This window comes from Falco naumanni, chromosome 18 (genome assembly GCF_017639655.2).
Source record: "Falco naumanni isolate bFalNau1 chromosome 18, bFalNau1.pat, whole genome shotgun sequence".
Classification (NCBI taxonomy): domain Eukaryota; kingdom Metazoa; phylum Chordata; class Aves; order Falconiformes; family Falconidae; genus Falco; species Falco naumanni.
This window is the reverse complement of record NC_054071.1, coordinates 533901-560570: the sequence shown is the minus strand read 5'-3', so window position 1 is coordinate 560570 and position 26670 is coordinate 533901. Positions and strand designations below refer to the sequence as shown.

General features: G+C 63.2%; 2 protein-coding genes and 3 long non-coding RNA genes across 7 annotated transcripts; 1 reads left to right on the top strand and 4 right to left on the bottom strand.

Annotated features, from left to right (window-relative positions):
- The first annotated feature begins 1801 nt into the window (after positions 1-1801).
- COL1A1 (collagen type I alpha 1 chain) lies at positions 1802-17024 on the top strand. The gene is given in 52 exon segments (XM_040617538.1): positions 1802-1991; positions 3618-3812; positions 3997-4031; positions 4127-4162; positions 4247-4339; positions 4425-4493; positions 4955-4999; positions 5282-5335; positions 5547-5600; positions 5728-5781; positions 5965-6018; positions 6121-6174; positions 6276-6320; positions 6604-6657; positions 6771-6815; positions 7016-7069; positions 7401-7499; positions 7584-7628; positions 7708-7806; positions 8069-8122; positions 8215-8322; positions 8624-8677; positions 8890-8988; positions 9206-9259; positions 9344-9442; positions 9724-9777; positions 10140-10178; positions 10180-10194; positions 10299-10352; positions 10477-10530; positions 10804-10848; positions 10949-11047; positions 11261-11368; positions 11721-11828; positions 11945-11998; positions 12107-12160; positions 12264-12371; positions 12464-12517; positions 12922-12975; positions 13183-13344; positions 13490-13597; positions 13726-13833; positions 14051-14104; positions 14203-14310; positions 14573-14626; positions 14739-14846; positions 14943-14996; positions 15160-15267; positions 15354-15636; positions 16202-16392; positions 16469-16711; positions 16791-17024. Coding segments are annotated over 52 exon segments (4362 nt in total). The 5' UTR covers positions 1802-1909; the 3' UTR covers positions 16938-17024.
- LOC121098976 lies at positions 7494-10161 on the bottom strand. Its single transcript, XR_005831384.1, has 4 exons — positions 10044-10161; positions 9690-9945; positions 8604-8702; positions 7494-7608 (listed from the first exon to the last, which is right to left on the bottom strand). It is a non-coding gene; the product is annotated as an uncharacterized LOC121098976 (long non-coding RNA).
- Positions 10347-14566, bottom strand: LOC121098977. Its single transcript, XR_005831385.1, has 4 exons — positions 14414-14566; positions 14167-14278; positions 12431-12515; positions 10347-10519 (listed from the first exon to the last, which is right to left on the bottom strand). It is a non-coding gene; the product is annotated as an uncharacterized LOC121098977 (long non-coding RNA).
- An 811-nt stretch (positions 17025-17835) lies between the features above and the next one.
- On the bottom strand, positions 17836-18630 carry LOC121098978. The gene is made up of 2 exons (XR_005831386.1): positions 18481-18630; positions 17836-18375 (listed from the first exon to the last, which is right to left on the bottom strand). It is a non-coding gene; the product is annotated as an uncharacterized LOC121098978 (long non-coding RNA).
- A 1499-nt stretch (positions 18631-20129) lies between these two features.
- Positions 20130-24887, bottom strand: SGCA (sarcoglycan alpha). 3 transcript variants are annotated; one of them, XM_040617561.1, is made up of 10 exons: positions 24487-24887; positions 23848-24000; positions 22572-22714; positions 22412-22484; positions 22130-22328; positions 21860-22022; positions 21570-21775; positions 21370-21396; positions 20682-20874; positions 20130-20248 (listed from the first exon to the last, which is right to left on the bottom strand). In XM_040617561.1, exons 1-9 carry the CDS (start codon positions 24524-24526, stop codon positions 20691-20693), a joined length of 1188 nt encoding a protein of 395 aa, XP_040473495.1. In that variant the 5' UTR covers positions 24527-24887; the 3' UTR covers positions 20130-20248; positions 20682-20690. The 3 variants fall into 3 exon arrangements, with proteins under 3 accessions (XP_040473495.1, XP_040473496.1, XP_040473494.1); XM_040617562.1 differs by having other exon boundaries at positions 20695-20874; XM_040617560.1 differs by having other exon boundaries at positions 20130-20874.
- Between the last annotated feature and the right edge of the window lie 1783 nt (positions 24888-26670).

The window sequence follows — 26670 nt, the reverse complement described above, 5'->3', positions numbered from 1 at the left end:
CTGCACCGAACCCTCCTGCATTCCTGGGGCAGGAGGCCGGGTGCTGAGGAGCGGGTGCTGATGAGGTGGCACAGTACCGTTCTTCCCGCTCCTTTTTTTTCCTCCCTCTCCATGCATATATTAAAAAAAAAAAAAAAAAAAGATGACATTCTTTTCTTTTCTGTCATGCTGCAAAAATTAAAGACACATCTTTAGGCTGGAGCCTGGCCAGGGGTTTTCGAGTTGCCGAGGCTTGATTGGAGGAGTCTTCTCCTGCAACGTGTCTCGGATGCATAGATACAGGGCTTGAAAGCTGGCCAGCTGCTCCTTGCGCGCGCACGCGTGTCCCCGTGTGCATGCGTGTGTGTGTGTGTGTTTGTGTGTGTGTGCAACCCGCACAGATAACTCCTCCTGGGCTGTTTTTTCTTCTTTGCATTTAATTGCAGACTGGAAAAAAAGACCTCGAGAGGTCACTGGTGTGAGGGTGGGTGGTTGGGTTGTTTTTTTTTCTCTTTCGACGTGTCTCTTCCCCACCCCCCGGCCCCGTTATTTCATTGTTAAATTGCATTGATTTATTTTTTTCCTGAAAAAAAAAGTAACTTGGTGGGACCTCCCGCTCAGACGTGTTTTCCCTCTGCAGGGAGCCCTGTGCTGCTCCCAGTGCTCCCAGTGTGCCGAAGAGCCTGCAAGCCCTCAGTGTGGTGGGGGGGGCAAGCAGAGGTGTGAGGGCTGGACCCAGGACTTTGCTCCCCCCCTACAGGAAAGACCCCACTCCCATTTGCCACCCTTTTCCCTAAAAATCACCCCTTAAAAGAGGGGGTGACCTCCCCCGGGTGCCGCATTGCCTTTGCAGGGTTCCTTCCCCACTCCATCCCTGAGCTCCAGGCGGCCACCCCAGCCCTGGTAAATACGTATATTTTTTTGGCGTGTAATTACACCCTCCCCAAATTGCACAGTAGATTGTGGATTATTGTCAACGGGCTTTTGCTTTTTCCAACCAACGTGGCTCCTTCAAATGTGGAAACGGCCATGGAGGCGTGCCAGGAGGGGAGAGGGGAGAGGGGAGCCGGATGGCTAGCAGGGAAAGGAGTGAGGAAAAGAAAGGAAAAAGATGGAAAGAAAGGAAAAAAAAAAATAACAAAGCGAGTGTTTCTTGGTGGTGGGTTGGGGGTGTCTGTGAGTTGGGGTCCCGCACGGGGCTCCTCACCCAAGGGATGCTCTGGGTGCCTGTTGCTCATGCCCTTGGCCTTTGTGCTGGGCTGGGGGGTTTGGTCCTGCTGCATGGTGGGGTCTTCATGGGGACAGGTGGGTAGGTGGGTGCCGGCACACCCTGGATGTGGGGATGGGTGGCAGGGTGGGGGGTCGCAGGCAGGAGCAGGCATTTGTCGTGCCCCAGCTCCCCTGGTGCAGCACCCAGCGTCGTGTAGCACCAGGGTCCCCAAAGTGCCACGTGCCACATTGCCCGTCCCCACCCCACCCAGCCACATCCAGTCCCCCAGACACCTCAGGGTGCAAAACCCCCACCCCCAAAACAACCCCCCCCATGCCCCCCACCTCCCACCCCAGCATCCCCTTCCCATCCACCCCACAACCACCGCTCCCAGCCCCAGTGCGGGATGACATGCATGTGCATGTCTGTGTATGCGTGTGCATGGACAGACAGACGGAGGGGGGGTGTGCAAGGGGTGCCCCCCGACTCGCTGGGTGCTGCTGATTGGCCGAGGGGCCGTCCAAAATTCCCCGGTTGTGATGGGTCCCACCTCTCCCCGCTGGAGCATCCGTATATAAGAGGAGGCGAAGGAGTGGGCAAGGGCAGTAGGAAGTTTCTGCTGGGGTCTGGATTTGGAGCTCCAGAGTTGGATCGGCCCCGTATGACCCCAACCTAAGAACAAAAGAGACCCCAAAGAGTCTACATGTCTAATATTTAGACATGTTCAGCTTTGTGGATTCTCGGTTACTGCTGTTGATAGCAGCAACTGTACTACTCACCCGCGGGCAAGGAGAAGAAGACAGTAAGTAGTCGGCGCCGGTGATGGTCCTCACTGCTGGTGGGATGCGGGGTGGCGGGTGGGGACAGGGTCGGGCGGCATCTTCGACACTTGGTCCTGCTGCCATGGGTTGGGGAAGCATAAAGGGGCAGTTGGCATCTGGAGCGGAAAAAAAAAAAATCTGGGACAAATTAGGTGGCGGGGGCAGGGCGGAGGGGGGGGGAAGGAGGAAAAAGTGGGTTGGGGGGATTTGGGGTTGGGGGGTGAAGGGGTTTTAGGGGGTCTGTGCTGGAGTGGAGAGTCAGGGCGCCCTGCCAAGAGCAGTGAGGGAGGGAAGGGTGGAGAGGAGCCGGCGGGAAGGAGGGAGCTGGGGAAGAAGGGGAGGAGGAGGCAGGGAAGGGAAAGGGGGGAAAGAGCGCGGGAGAGAGTGGCGAGGGGGGAGAGGAGGGGAGAGGGGGGGCCTGGCCCCAGGATCTGCAAAAGCCATCAGGAAAGAATTAGAAAAGTCTCGGATGATTCATAAGCAAAATGTTTCGGCAGCCTGTGGAGCTGGGACTGGCCAGCCCGCTCAGCCACCCCGGGCCAGGGATGCCCACCCCACAGCCTCCCTGTGGGGCTGCACCGGGGCTTGGGGGGCTGGGGGCATGGCTGGGGTCACCAACCCCCACTGCCAGGGTCCCCCTCTGCCCTGGTGGGCTGCCTGTGCCTGCCACCTGCAGGCGTGGGGACACGGGGGGACCCTGGGACGGAGCCAGGCCAGCAGCACCCGTTGCATTTTGCCCAGTTTTGTCATTTGGGGCGGATTTTTCGGTACCTTTTTTGGTTTGTTTTTTTTTTTTTTTTTTTTGCATTTGACAATATACATTCTGCATTTTACCTTTTGCAATAGGTATTTTGCCTTTTGCACTCTGAATTTTGCCGCAGGCATTTTGTATTTTGCCTTTTGCATCTTTCCTTTTGCAATAGGCATTTTGCGTTCTGCATTTGGCCTTTTGCAATAGGCGGGTTTTTTTCATTTTGCTTTTTTTGCCCTTGCTGAGCGGGGGGCTGCAGGCCGGGAGAGCTTCGTCCCCTCTCTCCAGGACCCCTTCCCACTGTGGGGCCAGCCCTGGGCCCTGGCGCGCTGCCCTGCCCTCCCCACGCCAGCCGCCCCCCCCCACCCCCCGCGGCCCCCCCGCCTCCAGTCTCTGGACTCTTATTCCCCAACCCATCTGGCCTGATCCAGCCTTATCCCGAAGCCGCCTGGATCTAATTTCAGCCCAGACGTTGGGGCCAACCCCCCCTTCCCCGATCCCACCCATCCCATTCCCATCCCATCCCCATCCCATCCCTGTCCCCGTCCCCCGTGGCCAGCGGGGACCCCCATGCCAACCCCCTGCCCGCCGCGGGGGTATTTGCCTTGGCCCCATCCGCTGCGGGACGTAGCAACTGGCTGGAGGTTTTTGTTTAAATTCCAGCGTATGTGGGAAGAGTTTATTGTGGTGCTTTTCCTGTGTCACCGCGACGGGCTGATGAGAAACAGATGAAGGGAGAAACGCTGCAGGAGCAAGGGGGGGATGAAAGGGGCAAGAGCAAGAGCAGGGCCGTGCAGGGGGCCGCCGCCATGCCCCCCGCCCTCACGCTTCCCCGTGCCCTGCCCCTCTCTCCCAGTTCAAACTGGAAGCTGCATACAGGATGGGCTAACGTACAACGACAAGGATGTGTGGAAACCCGAACCCTGCCAGATCTGCGTCTGCGACAGTGGCAACATCCTCTGCGATGAGGTGATCTGCGAGGACACCTCCGACTGCCCCAACGCTGAGATCCCCTTCGGAGAGTGCTGCCCCATCTGTCCCGACACCGACGGTACTGTGCCACCTCCGCCTCCCCCTGGCCCCAGCCCCACGCAGGCTCGTTGTCCCCAGGGAGCCGGACCCTGTGCTGGCTCAGCATCCCTCCCCTGGGTGCCCAGACTGCGGGATGGGGGTGGGTTTGGGGGGGGGGATGGGGCATGCTGGGCTCCTCTCAATGCCCGTCCTTCCTCCCGCAGCCTCCCCTGTCTACCCAGAAAGCGCTGGAGTAGAGGTAAGGGCTCCCTTGTGCCCCCAAACCCTGTGGCAGCCCCCACCTGTTTTTGGAGACCCCCTTTTCTAACGACCCATTTCATCTCTCCCTGACAGGGCCCTAAGGGAGACACCGGCCCCAAAGGAGACAGGGTGGGTATTGCCGCTGCAGGACCCCCCCAGCTCAGCCAGGTCCCCCCTCCTGCTGGAGCTCACCCTCCTCTTCTCTCCCCACAGGGACTCCCCGGCCCCCCTGGCAGAGATGGCATCCCTGGACAGCCTGGCCTCCCGGGACCCCCAGGCCCTCCAGGTCCTCCAGGCCTTGGCGGAGTGAGTATGGGGGGGTCCCCGGTGCACAGACCCCCATGGGGGTGCCTGTGCCCTGCTGACCCCCTGCTCTCCCTCCTGCCTGCAGAACTTCGCTCCTCAAATGTCTTACGGCTACGACGAGAAAGCCGGTGGCATGGCCGTGCCTGGCCCCATGGTGAGCACTGGGGTGGCACTGGTCCCCTGGGGGGACACACAGGGGACAGGGGGAGGTGTGAAGCCAGGTGAGGCACCAGGAGCACTTCCCATGCTGCAGTGCTGAGGATGCTGCCAAGCGGTAGGAGGTGGGAGGGATGGGGAGGGACATTGGTCCTGGAGGTGATGGGGACAGGGATGGGATAGTGATTGGGGACAGGGATGGGGTGGTGATGGGGTGGCAATGGAGACAAGGAATGGGTGCTGAAGGGGACAGGGATGGGGTGGTGATGGGGTGGCAATGGAGACAAGGAATGGGTGCTGAAGGGGACAGGGATGGGGTGGTGATGGGGTGGTAGTGGTGTAGCAGTGTGGACAGGGATGGGGTGGCAACGGGGACAGGGAATGGCTGGTGATGGGGACAGGGATGGGGACAGAGTAACACGGCAGCCACTCATCACCACTTTCTGTTATCCTTCCCAGGGTCCAGCTGGTCCCCGCGGTCTCCCCGGTCCTCCTGGCGCTCCTGTGAGTATCTCCTCCTCCCCTCCTTAGGGGGACAGCAGCCCCATGGGCCCCTTTGGGTGGTGGGAGGCCAGGTGGGATGGGATGGGGTGAGGGCAGGATGGGGTGTCCCACTCTTCCCAGTGGCTACAGAAACACGTGGGGATGCATGTCCTTGTGCCACCGTATGGGAGGCAGGGGGACTGCCATTGCCACTGGGGTCTTCAGGCCAAACCTTCTCATTTTCTAACCCATTCCTCCCCTTCCCCCCTTTTCTTTTATCTTTTTTTCCCCACCAACCCACAGGGTCCTCAAGGTTTCCAAGGTCCCCCTGGTGAACCTGGAGAGCCTGGTGCATCTGTGAGTCCTGCCACCTCCCTCTCCAGCCTGATATCCTGCAGGGATGGGGACAAGGCTGCCTGTTCCCAGCCCTGGCCATGGCTATGCTGTCCCTGCTCCAGGACATCTCATCATGGGAATGGGGCTGCCAGAGCCTGGCACTGTCCAGCCCAGGTGACAGGGGACAGCTGTCACCCACAGCATCCTCACCCCTGCCCTGCATCTTTCCTAGGGTCCCATGGGTCCCCGTGGTCCTGCTGGCCCCCCTGGCAAGAATGGAGATGACGTAAGCAGCCTGTGGATAGGGTCTTCTCCCCTTTCCGTTTGGGGCCTGGTGGCCCTGCCAGCCCCCCAGGGGAGCAGAAGCTGCCTGCCTTGGGGACATGCCACCAACCCAGTGTCCTTCTCCTTAGGGTGAAGCTGGAAAGCCCGGCCGTCCCGGAGAGCGCGGTCCACCCGGCCCCCAGGTGAGCTGCTCTCGGCCAGGGTGCCCCCCCCCAGGGGTCACAGGAGGGGCACCCCCACTGTGGCCTGCCTGGTGGCAAAGCAAGGATGTAACACCAGCTACCTGTCCCCACTGGGGACAGGGGTAGTGGGATGTGGGGACAGCCCACCCAAGCACCTCCATCACCACCTCCCTTTTCTCCTAGGGCGCACGTGGTCTCCCAGGAACAGCCGGTCTGCCAGGCATGAAGGGTCACAGAGTGAGTCCCTCCTCCCACACTTGCAAGATTTAGGGGAAGGGGGAGCCTGATCTCACTGGGGCGTCCCCTCCTGACCCCCCTCTTCTCTCTCCTGCTCCCCAGGGCTTCAGTGGTCTGGATGGTGCCAAGGGTGAGCCTGGTCCTGCTGGCCCCAAGGTGAGGAGCAGTGGCAGTGTCACCCCTGTCCTCCCAGGAAAGTCATCGCTGCTCCCTCCTTCCCTCCGGTGCAGCTCCCTCAATGTTGTCTTTTCTCCTAGGGTGAGCCCGGCAGCCCCGGGGAGAACGGTGCTCCTGGGCAGATGGTGAGTGCTGGAGCCTCCAGGGACCATGGCAGCGATCTGGCCTCGGCCAGAAAAAGGGGACAGGGATGGGGATGGGGGGCAAGACCTGATGGGGGAACAGCTCGTCCTTGGGGATGCTTCCCCAGGGATGCCCCAGCGAATGGGGTGGGAGGGGGTTTAACCTCTTGGAAATGTCACTGTGGGCAGGAGCAGGGGGGGAACGAGGTGGGCACAGGGATGGGAGAAGGCCTGGAAAGAGGAAAGTGTCTCTTCTGGTGACTCAGATGTGTCCTCCCTTCCCCAGGGTCCTCGTGGGCTTCCCGGCGAGAGAGGCCGTCCTGGTCCTTCTGGCCCTGCTGTAAGTACCTGGTTTGGGTAGGGCTGAGCATCCCCTGCCCTGGGGTGCAGGGGGGACTGGGGGCCACCTCTCCTGCTGGTGGGCATCACTAATGGGTGCCTCCTCTCCCACAGGGTGCTCGTGGTAACGATGGTGCTCCTGGTGCTGCCGGTCCTCCCGTAAGTAACCCCCAAAACCATCCACCCTTTGCCAGCACCTGGCATCAGCTCCAGCTTCTCCGGAGGGAGATTCCATCCCAGCTCTACCGTGTCTGGGATACCCTGGCTGGGGGCCAGAGCTCTGCTGCCCAGAAAACCCACCAGCACCAGATGTGTGAGGTGGGATCCCTCCTCTGATATGTGCCCTCTCTCCTGTCTAGGGTCCAACTGGCCCCGCTGGTCCCCCTGGCTTCCCTGGTGCTGCTGGTGCTAAGGTAGGACCTGCCTGGCCATCTCCTCCCAGGTGGCATCTCCTGGGCTGGGAGAAACTGGTGGAAACCGGGAGCATGGGGTGGGGGAAAAGGACGGGGCATCAAATGGATTACCCATGTGGCCAAGAAATTAAAAAGCCCAAAGTGCCATGGGCTTGCTGCTGCCTGGGACAGTGAGGCAGATGGGGTCATCTCCAGCCAAGTCCCATCAGCATCTCTCCAGGCTTTACCTCCACGGGGAGGGAGCTGCAGATGGAGGGAGCGACCAGCCATGTCAGAGGTTTCAGGGCAGCCTCCGTGCTCACAGCTCTTCCTTCCTCCTTTTCCTCCCCAGGGTGAAACCGGTCCCCAGGGAGCTCGTGGCAGTGAAGGTCCGCAGGGTGCCCGTGGTGAGCCCGGTCCCCCTGGCCCTGCTGGCGCTGCTGGTCCTGCTGTAAGTGGCATCTGATGGCTCCTTGTCCTTTGGCCTTATGTCCTGACAGCCCTGGCATAACCTTCCTCCTCTTTCTCTCCGCAGGGGAACCCCGGTGCTGATGGTCAACCTGGTGCCAAGGGTGCAACTGTGAGTGTCCCTTGCCCTGCACCTGGCTCTGGGATGAGGGGCTGTGCTGCTTCCTCACCACCTCGTCTGCCTCTCCTAGGGTGCTCCTGGCATTGCTGGTGCTCCTGGCTTCCCCGGTGCCCGCGGTCCCTCCGGACCCCAGGGTCCCAGCGGTGCCCCCGGTCCCAAGGGTAACAGCGTGAGTATCCCCGGACACCTCCACCCGCCTCCTCCCGGAGTCAGATTCCTTCTGCTCCAGCAAGCTGCTGTCCTCCCTGGAGATGTCTCCCCTGGCATCCGCTGTTCCCTCCAGCCCTGCAAGTGCAGGATGGTGCTGGGGGCTGACAGATGCTGAGCATTCCCTCTCCTGCTGAGCGGCTGGGCAGGATGCAGCTCAGGGCTCCCTTTGTTTATCCATCTGGTGTTAAACTGCTTTTCCTCTTCTTTCCTTCCACTTCCAGGGTGAGCCCGGTGCTCCAGGCAACAAGGGAGACACTGGTGCCAAAGGCGAACCTGTAAGTGACCCCCACCACGTCTCCTCGGGGGCTTGGCCCCTCCTGACTCCCATGCACCCTGTGGGTGCTCATCCCTTTGTCTCCTTCCCCAGGGTCCTGCTGGTGTCCAAGGTCCCCCCGGCCCAGCCGGTGAGGAAGGCAAGAGAGGAGCTCGTGGTGAGCCTGGCCCTGCTGGGCTTCCTGGCCCCGCTGGTGAACGTGTGAGTAAGAGCTGTCCCTGTCCCCATCCCTGCCATGTCCCTGTCCCCATCCCTGTCCTCCTTCCATCTCCTGATACCAGTGGCTGAGCCTCACAGGTGTGCGGGGCCAGGCACCCACTGTGGTGACATCCCCAGCCCTTTCCAATGCCCCACCGAGGTCTCCAGTGGAGGTTCTCAGCAGGGACACTAGGCTGCTCTCACTGGTGGCCAGGTCCCACAGTGGCACATCCCTCCCCTGGACCCCCAAACCCCCCGAGGTTACCCCATGTCTCCGCACTGACCCCTCTCATGTCCCGCGCAGGGTGCTCCTGGCAGCCGCGGCTTCCCTGGTGCTGATGGCATTGCTGGTCCCAAGGTAGGTGCCCACACCTCCCTCCTGCCTGTCTGGGCGAGAAAGCCGTGTCCTCCAGGGCGGTGGGGACACCGGACACTTGTCACCTGTCCCCACTTGGCGGTGAGACTCATCCTGCTCCACTGACACCTCTGGTGACACTGCTCCGGTCCTCACCCCCAGGTGCTGTCCTGCAGCTGGGGTAACCTCTGTCCTCTCTCCCACCCTCCCCACAGGGTCCCCCCGGCGAGCGCGGCTCCCCTGGCCCTGCCGGCCCCAAAGGATCTCCTGGTGAAGCTGGACGCCCCGGGGAACCTGGCCTCCCTGGTGCTAAGGTGAGCACGGCAGGGCGGTGGGCACGATGGCACAGTGGCTACAAGGAGCAGCAAGCCACGTCAGCATGGCCACCACACTGGTGGCTCTGCTCCAGGGCTGGCTGCTGGCTGCTGTGCTCTCCATGCTGGTGACGAAGCTGCTTTCCAGGATGCTCACACTCACTGGAGCATCTCTTGGGAGACCTGAGCTCCTAACCCACCTCGTGCTCCCTTGCAGGGTCTGACTGGAAGCCCTGGGAGCCCTGGTCCTGACGGCAAGACTGGCCCCCCCCGTAAGTTGTACCCACCAATGCCCTGCTCCTCCCTCAGCTCGCCATGGCCTCTGCTAACCGGGTGCTCACTCCCCCCATAACAGGGTCCCGCTGGTCAAGATGGTCGCCCCGGCCCCCCCGGCCCCCCTGGTGCCAGAGGTCAAGCTGGTGTGATGGGTTTCCCTGGTCCCAAAGGTGCTGCGGTGAGTGTGACCGGGCGCTGCCTCCCCTGGGGGGCTGCTGGAGATGCTGCTGCCTAGAGTCCTGGTCCATGAGGGACTCCTGCCCACCGGCCACCGCCACCACCAGGACAGTGGCTGCGGGTGGGCGCGTGGCTCCCATGGGGCAGGTGCTCAGGGAGGGGTGGCTCAGGGGACACATGTCCCCCAGGGAGGGCTGCGCTGGTGCATCCTCCAGCCTGTAGGTTCCTGCCTGTGGGTATCGCGGTACCGTCGTGGGTCTCATCCTGCTCTCTTGCTTTCAGGGTGAGCCTGGCAAGCCCGGCGAGAGAGGTGCTCCCGGTCCCCCCGGCGCCGTTGTAAGTATTCACCAGAGCCCAGCCAGGCTGGGGCTTGGCAGGGAGCTTCACCCCGGCGTGAGGCGGCAGGGACGGGGCGTGGGGCAGCTGAGCTGGGGAAGGCTCCAAGGATGAGGACGGTGGTGGGCTGAGGTGGCCGGGACTCCAGCCCGGTGGCTGCCGGCAGCTCTGGAGTGGAGGCAGCAGGGGGGTGACGTGGCTGCGGGCAGCTCGCTGCGGCTTCTCCTGTTCTTCGAAGGATGCTACGGCTGCGTCCAGCCCCTCACCTCGTTCGGGGGGGGGGGGTGCAGAGTCCCACGGGGACATCGCTGGGCTGTGGGTTGGGGCTGTGCTCTGAGCACCCTCTTCTCCCTCTTCCACAGGGTGCTGCTGGTAAAGATGGTGAAGCTGGTGCCCAAGGTCCCCCCCGGCCCCACCGTGAGTATTAGTGAGCCCTTGGCCACCTGTGGCTGCGCTTGGCCACCAGAGAAGGGGCTCAGGAGCCAGCTTGCCCCCCCCCACACTTGTTCCATCTCCCTCAGGGTCCTGCTGGAGAAAGAGGTGAACAAGGTCCTGCTGGTGCTCCTGGCTTCCAGGTGAGGGGTGTCCCCTTCCCCTGCGAGGGGACAAGCCATGCAGGGTGGGGGTGACACTTCTTTCCTCATCCCCTTTGGTCACCCATCTCTGTGGGGTCTCATCACTCCTCTTCTTCCTCCCCAGGGTCTGCCGGGCCCTGCTGGCCCCCCCGGCGAGGCTGGCAAGCCTGGTGAACAGGTGAGTGTGGGTGAGCATGGCCGTAGCGTGGCAGCACCCCTGGCCCCTCCCCATGGCCCCTCTCCCAGCCTGAGGACCCCCAGTGCAACCCCAGGCAGTGTGCTCCTCGTAGCCTCTCCCAGGAGCGGCAGGGACCCCAGCCCTGCCCTGTCCTCCCAGGACTGCGGGACTCCCCTCCCTCCCCAGCACTGGGGGCACCCTGGGGACCCCTCCACCTGTCCCCAAGGCCACCCCTTCCTGCCCTGACTCTGCACCCTCTCCCCTCCTGCACAGGGTGTCCCTGGAGATGCTGGTGCCCCCGGTCCCGCTGGTGCCAGGGTAAGTTGAACCCCACTTGCTCCTCAGCTGGCTCTTGGCACCCCCCTGTGCCCACCACCCCCCTGACAGCCTTGGCCCCTCTCCTGCCTCCCCTCTCCAGGGTGAGAGAGGTTTCCCCGGTGAACGTGGTGTCCAAGGCCCTCCCGGTCCCCAAGGTCCTCGTGGTGCTAACGGTGCTCCCGGTAACGATGGTGCTAAGGTAGGTGCAAGGTCTCAGCTCTGCCACACCGTGTTGGGACTGTCTGGGTGATGGGTGGCCATCCCCAGCTCTTGGGGTGCAGGTGTAAAGGCGAGGAGGGGGATTTGGCTTCACGCCCTTTTTCTGGGGCTGGGGCTGAAGCCGGGATGGAATTTGCAGTGCTGAGGAAGCGTTGGGTTCTTGCTAACACCCATTTCTGTCTCTCCTGCCCAGGGTGATGCTGGTGCTCCCGGTGCCCCCGGGAACCAAGGGCCCCCCGGTCTGCAGGGTATGCCCGGAGAGCGTGGTGCTGCTGGCCTGCCAGGTGCCAAGGGTGACAGGGTATGTGTCCCCCAAAATCCTGACATGCCCCCTTGGTCCTCTGCTCCCAGTCATCCCTGTGTCCTCCTCATTGTCCCCTTGGGGCTGGATGCATTCCCTAAGCCAAGGCCAGTCAGCAGCAGCTGCATGGGGAGGGGATGCTCAGTGCCACCTCTGTCCCCATCCGAGCGTGGCCCTCAGGGACAGTCCCTTCCTGGACCCCAGGAGGAGGGGGATGGTCCCAGCCTCTCCTAGGGAGGATGAAGAGCCGGGGTGCCTCAGTGCCACCTTGCAAAGAGGAGAGGAAGAGGAGCGGGGCTGAACCTCCAGCAGGGACCTCCCCACGTAACCTGCCATCATCTTCCTCTCCCAGGGTGACCCTGGTCCCAAAGGTGCTGACGGTGCTCCTGGCAAAGACGGTCTCCGAGGTCTGACTGGTCCCATTGGCCCCCCTGGCCCTGCTGGTGCTCCCGGTGACAAGGTAGGGCTGCCCCCCAGCCAGACACTGCACTGGGGATGGATGTGTCCTGGCATCTGCCACCATCTCCTTACCACAGCCTTGACCTTTTTTTTTTTTGTTTTCCTCCCCTTTTCCAGGGTGAAGCTGGTCCCCCGGGTCCTGCTGGTCCCACTGGTGCCCGTGGTGCTCCTGTAAGTATCCCTCCACCGTGGTCAATGGCCCTGCCATGGGTGACCATCCCTTGGGGCAGTCAGTGGCCGTCCCCTGCTTGGTGTCATACCACTCTTGCTCTCTCCTAGGGTGACCGTGGCGAGCCCGGCCCTCCTGGTCCTGCTGGATTTGCTGGCCCCCCCGTAAGTGCAACGGTCTCACGCCTCCCTGCTCCAGGGGCCTGATCCTGCCCTGCTGAGGTGATGCTGAGCCCCATCCGCCTCACCCCACTCCATTCTCCCACAGGGTGCCGATGGCCAGCCTGGTGCTAAAGGTGAAACTGGTGATGCTGGAGCCAAGGGTGATGCCGGTCCCCCCGGCCCTGCCGGCCCCACTGGTGCTCCTGGCCCTGCTGTAAGTTGCACCCCCCAACCCCACATCCACTTGGGGTCCAGCTCCACGGCGCAGCTCACCTCTCTCCTCCTCCTCCTCTTCCTCCTCCACAGGGTGCTGTTGGTGCTCCTGGTCCCAAAGGTGCTCGTGGTAGTGCTGGACCCCCTGTAAGTACCAGTCTCATGGTGGTGGAGGGTTTGGGACCCCAGGGGACCCCCCTGGGCACAAACATCCCCGAGGTGGCTTAGCTGTGTCTCGCTCCATTGCTCCAACACTGTGGGGCAGAAGGGAGCTGTGGTACTTCCAGCCCTGCACCCCCCAAAACCATCTGGGGGATGGCATCATCCCAGGGAGGATGAAGTAGAGGGAAAAAGGGGGATTTGCCTTTATCCCCCCCACCCCCAAATCAGCCCCAGCTCCTGCCCGGATGGATGCTTTCCTCCTGGCCACTGGCCCCAGGGCTCCCTGTGGTGGCCTTCAGCCAGGGGACTATCCCCTGGAACTACTCCACTGCAGGGGCAGGTGGTGCCTCGATCCAGCCCCTGGTGACTCCAGCTTTTCTCCCTTCCAGGGTGCTACTGGTTTCCCTGGTGCTGCTGGAAGAGTTGGTCCCCCTGGCCCCTCTGTGAGTACCCCGGCGGGGTGAGAGGTGGGGGGCTGGGAGGGGGGCAAGAAAGTGCTTGATGGTTGCTGCTGGTGATGGGGGGGACACAGTTGGCACAGTTCCAGCTGGCACAGTTCCAGTTGGCACAGGGACACCCCTGGCCACCCTTCAGCTGGCAGCTGGGGCTTCCCGGGCTGCTGCCTGACAGCGTCGCTTCCCCCCAACCAGGGAAACATCGGCCTCCCTGGCCCCCCTGGCCCCAGCGGGAAGGAAGGTGGCAAAGGACCCCGTGGTGAAACCGGCCCCGCTGGGCGCCCCGGTGAACCTGGCCCCGCTGGCCCCCCTGGCCCCCCTGGTGAGAAGGGCTCTCCTGGTGCCGATGGCCCCATTGTAAGTCACCTCCCGTCGGACCCCCTCCACAGCGCCAGGGCTGCTGGGCAGCATCATGCTCCCCCTGCATCCCTTGGCCATCCCTTCCACTGGAACAGTGGCCCCGGCTGCTGCCACCACCCTGAGGTGCCATTTGTCACCGCAGGGAGCTCCTGGCACCCCCGGACCCCAAGGTATCGCTGGCCAGCGTGGTGTTGTCGGTCTCCCTGGACAGAGAGGAGAAAGAGGCTTCCCTGGGCTGCCTGGCCCCTCTGTGAGTACCTGGGGGCTCCCCAGGAAAACGATGCTGGGACCCCCCCTGGTGTCCAACTCACCTGTGCGGCCCCAGGCGGAGGATGCTCGCCGGTGCCTGACACCCCCCTGTCCCTCTCCCATCCACAGGGTGAACCCGGCAAGCAAGGTCCCTCCGGTTCCCCTGGCGAGCGCGGTCCTCCCGGCCCCATGGGCCCTCCCGGCCTGGCGGGACCCCCCGGTGAAGCTGGACGTGAGGTGAGCAGCTGTGGGCAACTGGTGGGGTTGGGGGGCACAGACCCCTACACATCAGCGCTGGGCTCACTGTGCTGAGGACTTGCCGGCTCATGGCACTCATGAACGCTGCTGCAGCCGGAGCATGGCAGGGCCCGTGGCGGGCCGAACAGAGACGGTGCCATCGAGGGCCTCGTTAGCCCCTACCTGCCCTAACGAGGGGGTCTTGGCTTCTCCATAGGGTGCTCCTGGTGCTGAAGGTGCCCCCGGTCGTGATGGTGCTGCCGGTCCCAAGGTGAGTGGGCTGGTGAGGGGGCTGCGGGAGGGGGCAACGGGGCTGTGCTGGCTCACACTGACCTCTCCTCTTCCTCCTCCTCCTCCTCCTCCCCACAGGGTGATCGTGGTGAGACTGGCCCCGCTGGCCCCCCTGGTGCTCCCGGTGCCCCTGGTGCCCCCGGCCCCGTTGGTCCTGCTGGCAAGAACGGAGATCGCGGTGAGACCGTAAGTGATGCTCTGCCCAGAGTGACCCCCCTTAACCCCCTCCCCAGCCTAGGGGTCGCCCCAGGCTCAACCCTATTACCGAGCAAGGACTGATCGTGCAAACCTATGGTGGGCTGGGGTCCGGCCCCCCGCTCGGCTCTCCCTGAAGAGATCTACTCTGGGAAGCTGTGCATCCCACCACCCCTCAGGGTGATGCTGTCGTGAGCTGGTGGCAGCAGAAGGTGGAGGATGCTCTAACCTGTCCTCTCTTCTCCTGTCCCAGGGTCCCCAAGGTCCCGCTGGCCCCCCTGGTCCTGCTGGTGCTCGTGGTCCTGCTGTAAGTTGATGTTCTCCTCCATCCTCTTCGGTGCTTCTGCATCCTCATGAGCGCAGGGGCAGTTGCTGGTCTGGACCCTGCTCAACACATCTTCCTCCTTCTCCTCCTCCAGGGTCCACAAGGTCCCCGTGGTGACAAAGGTGAAACTGGTGAACAGGGTGACAGAGGCATGAAAGGTCACAGAGGCTTCTCCGGTCTCCAGGGACCACCTGGTCCTCCTGTAAGTCCCACGGGGTGATGGTGGCCTTGGCTGCTGCCCCACGGCCTGGAAGCAGAGCGAGATGCTGATGCTCTTCTCCTTCCTTGCTTTGCACAGGGCTCTCCTGGTGAACAAGGTCCTTCTGGTGCTTCTGGTCCCGCCGGTCCAAGAGTAAGTGCCCAGCTGAGCCATGGCCTCCAGCCAGGGCTGGAGCATCCTGGGGGAAGTGGGTCCCCGCTGCCATCGGGCTCCTCATGGATATGTGGGTCGGGGCTGGAGGGGACAACTCTGCCCAGGCAGGATGGCCACGCTCACCTCTTCTCCTCTCCCGCAGGGTCCTCCTGGCTCTGCTGGTGCTGCCGGCAAAGATGGTCTCAACGGGCTGCCCGGCCCCATCGGTCCCCCCGGCCCCCGCGGTCGCACCGGTGATGTTGGCCCTGTCGTACGTATCCTGCCCTCTACTGCTACCTGCCCAGAGCCGCCTGCTTTCATCTCCTGTTCACCATCCTCCTCCTTCTCCTCCAACAGGGTCCCCCTGGCCCCCCTGGCCCCCCTGGTCCTCCCGGCCCCCCCAGCGGTGGCTTCGACTTCAGCTTCCTGCCCCAGCCACCCCAGGAGAAGGCCCACGATGGTGGACGCTACTACCGAGCTGATGATGCCAACGTAATGCGCGACCGGGACCTGGAAGTCGACACCACCCTCAAGAGCCTGAGCCAACAGATCGAGAACATCCGCAGCCCCGAGGGCACCCGTAAAAACCCTGCCCGTACCTGCCGCGACCTGAAGATGTGCCATGGCGATTGGAAGAGCGGTCAGTGTCCCCGCTGGTCCTCGTGCCCCTCGCTTCCATCCCTCTGTCCCCTCTACCTGCTCCTCACTTCCATCCTTCTTCCACCCTTCCGGTTGATCCTCACCTTCATTCCTCCATCCTGTCTCTCATGGCTGCTCTCAGTGCCACCATCCTCTGCCTCTTGTGGCTGTTCCTCACCTCCAACCCTCTTACCTGCTCCTCACATCCATCCTTTCATCCTCCATTTGTCACAGCTGCTCCTCACCTCCTTCCTTTGTTCCTCATGGCTGCTGCTCAGCTCCATGCTCCACCCCGAGAGATCCCTCCTACCTGCTCCTCACCTCCCTCCTCCATCTCTCTTGGCTGGTCCTCACTCCACCCACCATCCCTCCATCCTCCTTCTCTCACAGCTACCCCTCACCTATCCCTCCATCCCCTGTTCCTCCCACTTGTCCCTCACCTCCGCCATCCTCCATGGCTACTCCTCACCTCTGCCCCTCCATCCCACATGGCTGCTCCTCACCTCCATCCTTCCATTCACCTGGCTCCTGCCCCACACCCTGACCACCCTCCCTCTGCCCCACAGGCGAATACTGGATCGACCCCAACCAAGGCTGCAACCTGGACGCCATCAAGGTCTACTGTAACATGGAGACAGGCGAGACATGCGTCTACCCCACCCAGGCCACCATTGCCCAGAAGAACTGGTACCTCAGTAAGAATCCCAAGGAGAAGAAGCACATCTGGTTCGGCGAGACGATGAGTGACGGCTTCCAGGTGAGTAAGGGGACAATGAGCGGGGACAACCGGGATGGACCAAGCTCTGCGGTGCCTAACGCCTCTTCCCTGGCAGTTCGAGTATGGTGGTGAGGGCTCCAACCCCGCTGACGTCGCCATCCAGCTAACCTTCCTCCGCCTCATGTCCACTGAGGCCACCCAGAACATCACCTACCACTGCAAGAACAGCGTCGCCTACATGGACCACGACACTGGCAACCTGAAGAAGGCCCTTCTCCTCCAAGGAGCCAACGAGATCGAGATCAGGGCTGAAGGCAACAGCCGCTTCACCTACGGTGTCACCGAGGACGGCTGCACGGTGAGTGGTCCGGGGGTGGTCACGGTGGCAGCGGTGGGGGCGTATTATGGGGACGTGGCTGATCCTGACCTCCCCGCAGAGTCACACCGGCGCTTGGGGCAAGACAGTCATCGAGTACAAGACGACGAAGACCTCCCGCCTGCCCATCATAGATTTGGCTCCCATGGACGTTGGTGCTCCAGACCAGGAATTCGGCATTGACATCGGCCCCGTCTGCTTCTTGTAAACCGGACGCCCCACGCGTAACAGGAGAGAGTAATAATAATGATAATAATAATAATAATAAAAAAAAAAAAACAGCCAAAAAAAAAAAGAGAAAATTTCACATGGACTTGAATTTGTGTCGGTTTCTATCCAGCGTCTCTAAAACTATTTGCGTTTCCATAAAAGAAAAACCTAAAAAAAAACCCCAAAAAAGCATTCAACTAAAAAAAAATAAAAATAAATGACTTTTCAAACAAAATCACCAGGAAGTGGGTTCGCTTGCTTGCCCTCCTCTCCTCCTCCTCGGGGTCAGGCACTCCTCAGCCCTGAAGACGGCATGGCTCAGCTCTCCGAAAGCGCCACTGCGGCCGTGCCGAGCCTCCCCTGCAGTGCCGAGCCCCCAGCCCGGAGCGCCGGAACCGGCCGACCCCCCCCTCCAGCCGACCTCTCCCCACTGGCCTCTTTGCTTCTTGCATCTCATTAGGATATTAATTTTTTTGCTGCAAGGAAGATGTTTAACTTTTGGTTATAAATTGCTTTTTTTTGTTGTTTCCCCTCTCTCTACCTACTCCCTTGTTTTTGGTTTCCCCCCACCCCCCTCCTTATTTTATTTTTATTCAGGCAGCAAAATCAATTCATTCCCAAGCACATCAGGGAGCAGCCGCTGCCCCGCCGCCGAGCAGACCCGATCCTTCGCTGCGTACTCTCCTTTTCTGGAAGGCTACCTCACTGCTGTGCTTTGGTGTTATTTTTTTTTTTAATTTTGGGTTAATTTTGTTTCATTTTCAAGTAGTTTTAGCTTCGTTTGGGGTTTTTCAGCTGTGCCGGGACTTTCCTGCCAGGTTCAGAGCAAAGGTGCTAATTTTTCTCTAATATTTACCCTCCTCCTGTTTTGTTGCTCTATTGATCTTTTATTTTTATTTTCTTCCATTCAAGGTCCCTCGGGAGTCGCTGAGGTTTCTTACCCCTAGGATTTTTATCCTTTTTTCTTAATTATTATTCTCTTATTTTGGTCCTGCAACACCCGAGCCTGGGACCGCCTGGTGCTACACCCTCCAAAGACGTGACTTAGCTTCATTTGTTTTAATTTCCCTCTATTTTATTTCCACCACCACCACCTCCTTTGCTGTCCAGCTCAACTTGTGAATTTTCTGAAGGTGCTATTTCCCCCCCCTTCACCCATCCCATGAGCAAATCGTGGAGCAAATGCAAGGGAGAGCCAAAAAAATTGAAAGCCTCGAAAGGGAAAAAGGACAACCCCACTTTCCAGGTTGGATCTTCAGCTCCGCTCTCATCTTCCAGCAGCTTTTCCTCCATCCATCCATCCATCCATCCATCCATCTATCCATCCATCCATCCCACCCTCCCTCCATCCCTCCCCGGGCACGGAGGGGCACGAACCCACCCCGCTTGCTGGCCCATCTCCTGGCGGATGCTCCGGGCTCTCCCGGAGTCTGTACCTAGTTTGTATATGTATAAAAATTTGAAAATTGTTTTGGTTTTTTTTTTTTTAATTATTTTTTTTTTGACTGCTGAAATAAAGCATGTGAAATGATCCAACAAACCTGGGGTGCTCTTCACCAGCGGCTCTTGCTCTCGTGGGTCAGGGTGGGGGTCCTGGGTGAGTGGGTGGGGGGCGGTGGGGTCGGGAGCCCCTCATCTCTGCTCCTGCTCTCATCCCGGCTGCTCCCGCTCTGCTCCCGCCGCGCTTCTGCACTCCCGTCCTGCCCGTCCTCCCACCCCAGCGCGGCCCCCGCCAGCCCCCGCCAGCCCCCCAGCCCTCCTCCCCCTCGCTCAGCCCCCCCGCTGCCCTGCGGGGGGAGAGGAAGGAAAGGGGGAGCCACCCCCAGTAGGGCGGGTGGGGCTGGGATCTGGGGGGCAGAGCTGCTGTGCACCCACCGGGAAGGGGACCTTGGTGTGTGTCCATCCCCCAAGTGCGGGGAGAACTGGGGACGCGTGGGGGGCAGCAAGGGGAGGAAGGGGGGCTGGGGGACAGCCTATGCCAGGCTGGGGGCACCCAGCACAGGGTGCCCCCCCAAAAATGAAGAGGGGGGGGGTGGCACGGACATTGCAGCTGGGCGCGGGAGGGCACAGGGAGATGTGCTGAAACTGGGGCAGGGGGCTGTGCTTGCCCGGGGCTGCAAGAGGCGTGTGGGTGCCACGGTGCAAGCCCCCCACACCCCTGCGGGTGCCCCCCAGATGCCAGCCCCATCCAGCTCCTGCTGGTGCAAAGGGAACTGGGCGGCCACCAGCAGCACACACGCGTGCCGGGGTGGCAGTGCCCACCATGTGCCACACTCACCGCTCCGAAGGCCCCTTTGCGGTGGGCAGGAGCGAGACCCCAGCAGCACCGTGGGGGCTGTGCAGGCAGGATGGGGCCTCAGTGCCGCCTTTCTCCTCGCCTGCCCCAGCCGTCAATGGCTCCCCTTGTTCCTCGCCAAGCCCCTGTGTTTTCCTAACCCCCACCCTGGCGCCTGCCCCACACGAGGGGGGGGGGGATGCTGTGAAAGAGGCTCTTTCTTTGGAGGCAAGGGGCTGAGGCTGGGCTGCGGGGACCCCCTGGGGGGACCGGGGAGGGGTTATGGGGGTGCTGAGCGGGATGCCCAGGTCTGCGCGGTGGAAGGGGCGAGCGGCTGGAGCAGCTGGGGGCTGCAGGCGGAATCCTGCCAGACGTGGGCACCCAGGTGAGCTGGGGGCTGTTGGGATGCCCCAGGGTGCCATCGCGGGTCCCTGGGACTGTGTCCATCCCCCCCCCCACTGTCCCTGGCCCCTTTCCCTCTGCAGGGCTGGGGGGGGGGCAAGCAGGGTGGCAAGGTTAGTCCAAGCCTTTGGAGGGAGATGTGCAAGTCTTTCGGGGGGCCATGGGTGGAGCAGGGTGGGAGCAAGGGCAAGCAGGGCACCCAGATAGAGCAAAGCAGCTGAAGAGGGGGGTGGAGGGGAGCAGGACCCTCCCTGCAACAGGAGGAACAGACCAGGACCTCCCCCCGCCCAGTGCTCAGCATCCCCCCAGCGCTCAGCATCCCCCCAGCCTCAGGGCACATCCAGGGATGGGGCAGAGAACTGGCAAACTCAATACACTGCGTCCAGGAGCCCAGCAGCAGGTTGCACCCCAAAATCTCCCTCAAACCCCGTCCTCACCCTGGGGCCACCCCAGCCACCAGGGCCAGGCTGGGCTACTTGCAATGGGCCAAAAATAAAGCAGAAAAGCCACATCTCATCACTAAACAGCCACTTTATCAGCCAAAACCCACCCCACAGCCCCCATCCCACAGCAGGGACCTTGGGGGTGGTGTCACCCCTGGGAAGGCAAAACCAACACAGCCTCCCCCTCACCTGGAAAACAGAAAGAAAACAGTTTACTCCCTCCTCCCCCAGCCAAAAAGCAGAAGAGCTCTAGTGCTTCTACAGCCCTTATTTAAGGATTTCATCAGGCCAAGCGGGGCAGGGGAGGCTGGAGAGGAAGGGGCTGGGGTGCATGTGTTCTGTGTTGCCCCACTGATGCAGGTGGATCCTGATGACCCCCCCAGGTGCTGATAATCCCCCCAAAATGCTCCAGGCAATAACTGGGTGACAGGCAGAGCCCTGCTGGGCAGGCAGATCCCTGACTCGGCTGGGTTCTGCCTGCTGCTGGGCTTTTGACCCCTGCAAAGTGCCCCCAAAAGCATCATGACACCCCTTTGCTCATACCCACCCCTGGGATTGCCCTCCCACCCTGCCATCATCCTGGTGTCACCCACCACCCTGCCATCATCCTGGTGTCACCCACCACCCTGGCTCACTGCGGGAGAAGGGGGACACAGGCACCATCCGGGGGACCAGGCATGGGGTTGATGCGTTGACCCGTGCGGATGTTGAACATGGGAAGGGTGGAAAGGGGCCGTGGGACATCCCGGCTGCGAGCCATGTGCCTCAGCTCCTCCGTGTCACTGTGGATGGTGGTGTGGTGGACCAGCTGGATGCTGAGGGGCAAGAGGACAATTGGGTGCTGTGCCCGCGTCCCCACATGCTTCCCTGGTGGGGGGTGCGGCTCGAGGGTGTCTCTGTCTCCCCATTATTAGGGTTTGTCCCACATCACTGGGGTCTGCTCCCCATCACTGGGGTTGGTCCTCCATCGCTGGGATCTGCACCCCACCACCGGGGTCCTCCTTGCTGGTGTTGAGTCCAGCCAAGGCTATTGCAAAAGCAAAACAGCTCTTGTGCTCCAGCTGTGCCTGTGGGGGGTTACTGGGGGGGGGGAGGCATGGGGAGAGGAGGAGGGGGGCTGGGGGGGACCCTCTGGGATGGGGAGACCTTTAGGCTCCACCACCTCCATAACATTCCCCAGACAGGCAGCTGCTTGCTGTCCCCCTCCCCATCCCTGTCCCCAATGGCCCTCCCCCCTCTCAGCCACAACAAAGCCCCCCAGGAGCAGCCCCCCAGCACCCGCCCGGCTCAGCCTGGGTGCAGGGACTTACTCAGATGTCTCCAAGTCCCGTTTTTGCCTACAAAACAGAGGAAAAAGGGGAATGAAAAAATAAAGATGGTGAGAAGGGCTCTCACCACTCCCAGGTTGTCCTGGGGCCAGGACGGCCAGAGAAAGGGCACCCGGCTTGGGGTGCCCATGCCCTGGCTGGGGTGGGGGGACCCCCACCCTGAGTGTGCTCCCCCGACTCACACTCCCTCCCTGCGGCAGCACATGAGGTGGCCCAGGAGCAGGCAGAGCAGTGCGGCCACCGCCAGCGGCACCAGCAGCGTCACCAGGTACCCGGGCAGCAGGTCCTGGGGGGGCACCTCGGTGGGGGGCTGGAAATCCCCACCCTCCTCCAGCACCCCAGAACCCCACACGGGCCCCAGCGCTGTTGGGCTGGGCCAGACCTGCAGCTGCAATGGGGTGATGGTTAGGGGAGGTGGGGGGTCCCCACGGGGGTCATTGCAAGGGGGGGGTGGTGGGGGCGGGGGTCTCACCAAGGTGAGGTTGCACCAGCGGATGGTGAAGTGGGGGGCGAAGGTGTCGTAGCAGGAGGCGAGGGGCTGCTGGCCCAGGCTGCAGCGGAACCGGCTCTGTGGTGAGGTGGCCGCTGCCAGGCACGATGAGAAGGCACCACGGGAGCCCACCTTCACGTACACCCTGCCAGGGTGGGGGGCACTGGCTGCAGGTGGCCCCCCCCAGACCCCCACACGGAGGCTGGGGGTCTGCCCAGGAGCAACCCCAGGACCTCCCAGGTCTGCCCGTACCCCTCCTTGCGCCCCTCGATGGGCAGGGGCACGCGGCCACCCCGGTCCAGCGTGGAGGTGACATTGATGACATGGAGGTCATCCCGCTCCCAGACGCCGGCCGTGGCCTGGAGGAAGATGTCCCGCATGGCCGCTGGCAGCAGCTCCTCCACGTTCCTGTTCCCCACCAGGAACTCGCCCTGGTACGGCGGCTCCCCACCTGTGGGGACATGTGACACTGATGGGGACACCTGGGGGGGCTTCGGGGCAGCCCAGTGTGGTTTTGGGGTGCATGGCCCTTACCTGGAGCAGGAAAGATGGTGATGACGAGGTGCTGTGCCGCTGTCTCGTAGGTGTGCCGGTTGTATGCCAGCACCTGCGAGCAGAGGAGAGACCCCCGAAGATGCCAGCCCCCCGCTCCCCATGTCACCCTCTGGCACGGGGCCGTGAGGTGGGCACCTACCTCGATGGTGTGGGTGCCCACCTCCGTGGCCATGGGACAGCCATAGAGGTAGCCCGGCTGGTGGGGGTCGCGCTGGATGTACCGCAGCCACCGCGGCAGGTCAGGGTGGTCCTGGAGGTGGGCTTGGAAGGTGATGGGGGCAGCTGTGGGACACACAGACAGGTGGGGATGGACACAGACATGGGGACACGCATGCCATCAGGCTGTGCTGCGAGTGGACCCCTGCCCTGCAAGCAGGACCCCTGCCGCAGGGGTGGGGGATGAAGGGATGCTGCTCCTGGGTGGGCTTAACAGCCTGATGGGACGGTGGGGTAGATGGAGGGAGGGAGGGATGGAAGGGTAGATGGAGGGATGATGGGATGGAAGGGTAGATGGAGGGATGGAGGGATGGAAGTGTAGGTAGATGGAGGGATGGAGGGAGGGATGGAAGGGTAGATGGAGGGAGGGAGGGAGGGATGGAAGGGTAGATGGAGGGATGGAGGGATGGAAGGGTAGATGGAGGGAGGGAGGGAGGGAAGGGTAGATGGAGGGATGGAGGGATGGAAGTGTAGGTAGATGGAGGGATGGAGGGAGGGATGGAAGGGTAGATGGAGGGAGGGAGGGAGGGATGGAAGGGTAGATGGAGGGATGGAGGGATGGAAGGGTAGATGGAGGGAGGGAGGGAGGGAAGGGTAGATGGAGGGAAGGAGGGATGGAAGGGTAGATGGAGGGAGGGAGGGAGGGATGGAAGGGTAGATGGAGGGAGGGAGGGAGGGATGGAAGGGTAGATGGAGGGATGGAGGGATGGAAGGGTAGATGGAGGGAGGGAGGGAGGGATGGAAGGGTAGATGGAGGGAGGGAGGGAGGGATGGAAGGGTAGATGGAGGGAGGGAGGGAGGGATGGAAGGGTAGATGGAGGGAGGGAGGGAGGGAAGGGTAGATGGAGGGATGGAGGGATGGAAGGGTAGATGGAGGGAGGGATGGAGGGATGGAAGGGTAGGTAGATGGAGGGAGGGATGGAAGGGTAGATGGAGGGAGGGAGGGAGGGATGGAAGGGTAGATGGAGGGAGGGAGGGATGGAAGGGTAGATGGAGGGATGGAGGGATGGAAGGGTAGGTAGATGGAGGGAGGGATGGAAGGGTACCATCCTGAAGGGAGGGAGAGGGACAGATGGCCCAGCTGGGGTCATGCCTGGTGGGGAGCAGGCATTAGCTGGTGCCCCCCATTAACAGTCCCAGCCCCCTCACAACTGCAGGACCCCCCCCCTTGTCCCCACTCCCCTTGGCCTGGCCCTCACCGCCATCATCCTCGTGCCCAGTGAGGAAGGCATCCTGGAACAGCTCCCGCTCCAGCTCATGGACGAAGATGGCTCCGGTCTCGGAGGAGACGCGGTGGTTGGGGAGGACATGGTGGTTGGGGAGGGTGGGCTGGGACTCCCCCAGGGCCATGACTGTGGCAGGCACAGGGCTAGAGCCGGCGCTGGGGAACATGGCTCCTTCCCTGCCTCAGTTTCCTCCTTGCCCAGAGACCCCAGGGAGACCCACAGGTGCCCGCAGACCCCCCTGGGGACACCGGGCTGGGGCAGAAATGTGTCCCTGCAGTGCCAGGCATCCCGAGACAGCAGGGTGGGCGATATTTAGGAGCTGGGGGGCGACAGGGGCAGGGACAGGGATGGGGACAGCACCCTCCCTTGCCCTGGAGCCATCACGGAGAGCTCCCACTTGGTGTGTCCCCCCCCCATCCCACACCCAGCTGGCACAGGGACAGGACAGCTTTATTTAGCTCTGTCACGTTCAGCCCTGTCCCCGTCCTGTCCCCCCCGCCACCGGCAGCCCCCATCCCCACCCTCCTTTGGGGGTCCCTCCATCCTCTCCCCGCAGGGGGTCCCCCCAGCCTGGCCGTGTCCCCCCCGGGGGCAGACAGGGCTGCCACTCGCCTGCCAGCACCCAGGCGCGGAGCAGCTTGGGGGCCTCCATCTTCGCCGCCACCTCCGGGAGCGGGGCCAGGGCTGATTGACGGAGGCAGCGGGGCTGGCCTGGTAGGGGTGTTACAGGGGGGTCCGCCTGGGGGGGTCCCACGCGAGGCACCCCACCGGGGCCACCTCCTGCCACCAAGGCCCTGTGGCACCCAGCCCCTCCAGCACACGGGGAGCACTGGGGCTGCCCGGAGGGGGGGTCCGGTGGGGTGTCCCCTGGGTTGGTGGGTTGGTCCTGGTGCCCCTCCAGCACACGGGGAGCACTGAGGCTGCCCGGAGGGGGGGTCCGGTGGGGTGTCCCCTGGGTGGGCTCATCCTGGTGCCCCTCCAGCACACGGGGAGCACTGGGGCTGCCCGGAGGGGGGGTCCGGGGGCTGCCCGGAGGGGGGGTCCGGTGTGGTGTCCCCTGGGTGGGCTCATCCTGGTGCCCCTCCAGCACACGGGGAGCACTGGGGCTGCCTGGAGGGGGGGGTCCGGTGGGGTGTCCCCTGGGTGGGCTCATCCTGGTGCCCCTCCAGCACACAGGGAGCACTGAGGCTTCCCGGAGGGGGGGTCCGGTGGGGTGTCCCCTGGGTGGGCTCATCCTGGTGCCCCTCCAGCACACGGGGAGCACTGGGGCTGCCTGGAGGGGGGGTCCGGTGGGGCGTCCCCTGGGTGGGCTGGTCCTGGTGTCCCAGCTCACGGGCAGTGGGATGGCAGTGGGGGCTGGGGCACAGCGGGGTGGGGGGATACCTAGGGACAGCTGAGACCCCCGCACATGCGTGGCAGGCGGCCTGCCAGCATCGCTGCTCTGCACACGCGTGTGACACCGGGACAGGAGCACGCGTGTCATATGCGTGTGCGCCCGCACGGGGCTGCTTGGCAGGACGGACCGGAGGGTGCCGGGACACCGGGGGGGCTGGCGGTGGCGGGGGGCCGGACCCTCTGGCGGGGCTCGGGGGGCATGGCTGGTGGTGGCGGAAGGGGAAGGGGGTGGCCGTGTGGGGAGACGTCGCACCGCAGCGCGTCACGCCGCGTCACGGACAAAGGGCCGCGAGGCTGCGTGTGGCGGCGCGGGGCATCCGCAGGGTCCTGGTGCCTGCGCGCTCGCTGGCCTGGGGGAGCAGGGCAGCCCCCCCCCGTGTCCCCCAGCCCCGGGGTGCTGTCCCGCAGCAGGGACCCCCAGCATGGCCCCCAGCTGTCGGCTCTGCCCCCCCCCCCCCCCGCCTGGTGCCCAGTGGGAAGGCAGCAAACCCACCAATAACCGCCCCCAAATATCCCCCGGGTGGTGCAGGAAGGCAGGGGAGCCCACTGCGCCCCCCCGCCCCCGGGTACCCCTGCCTCAGTTTCCCCTCTGGGTGGAGCCGTCGGGGGGGACGGGGACGGGGGACGGGGACGGGCTGCACCCCGGAGATGGATTTATGAGGACAGAAAGTAAATAGGGGTCCCGTGGGGACACCTCGAGGTGGAGGGGTGTTGGGCACGGGTGTGGGGATCCCGAGGGATGGGAGCAGGGGGACACAAGGACAAGGCTGAGGGGACACAGGGAGGAGGCGCAGGGGGATGTGGGGACAGAGCCGGGAGGGGTGCAGGGACAGGACTGGGGGACGTGGGTACAAACTGGGGGTTAAGGGGATGAGATGGGGGGATGTGGGTACAAACTCGGGGGGGATAAGGGGATGAGATGGGGGGATGTGGGTACAGACTCAGGGGGGATATGGGGACAGGAGGGGGGAACACGGGGACGGGGGGGGGGGCATGGGTACACACCCGGGGGGCTATGGGGATGGGACGGTGGGGCATGGGTACAAAAACAGGGGATGTGGGGACAGCACGGAGCATGGAGGGAGGAGGGGGTAGGGGCAGATCCAGGGGGTATGGGTCGCAGACGGGGGTGGGGGTGGGGGTACGGGACCGAGGGGCCATCGGGACCAGCCCGCGGGCCACGGGGACAGACCGGGGGTCCCAGGGGCAGAAGCAGGCGCGGTGGGAGGCAGAGCCGGAGGGGGGACACGGGGACAGACCGGGGGGACAGGGGCAGAAGCAGGCGCGGTGGGAGGCAGAGCCGGAGGGGGACACGGGGACAGACCGGGGGGTGGCACCACCCGCGGGCCGGGGGAGGGGGCCAGGCGGCGCGGCACGGCGCGGGGAGCGCGGGCCGCGGGG

Coding starts and splice junctions, on each gene's coding strand:
- SGCA (XM_040617560.1), bottom strand. CDS start 24,526: ATGGAGGCCCCCAAGCTGCTCCGCGCCTGGGTGCTGGCAG. Junction 22,485..22,571: donor TGGGCACCCACACCATCGAG/GTAGGTGCCCAC, acceptor CTCTGCTCGCAG/GTGCTGGCATACAACCGGCA. Junction 21,776..21,859: donor GCTGGTGCAACCTCACCTTG/GTGAGACCCCCG, acceptor ACCCCATTGCAG/CTGCAGGTCTGGCCCAGCCC.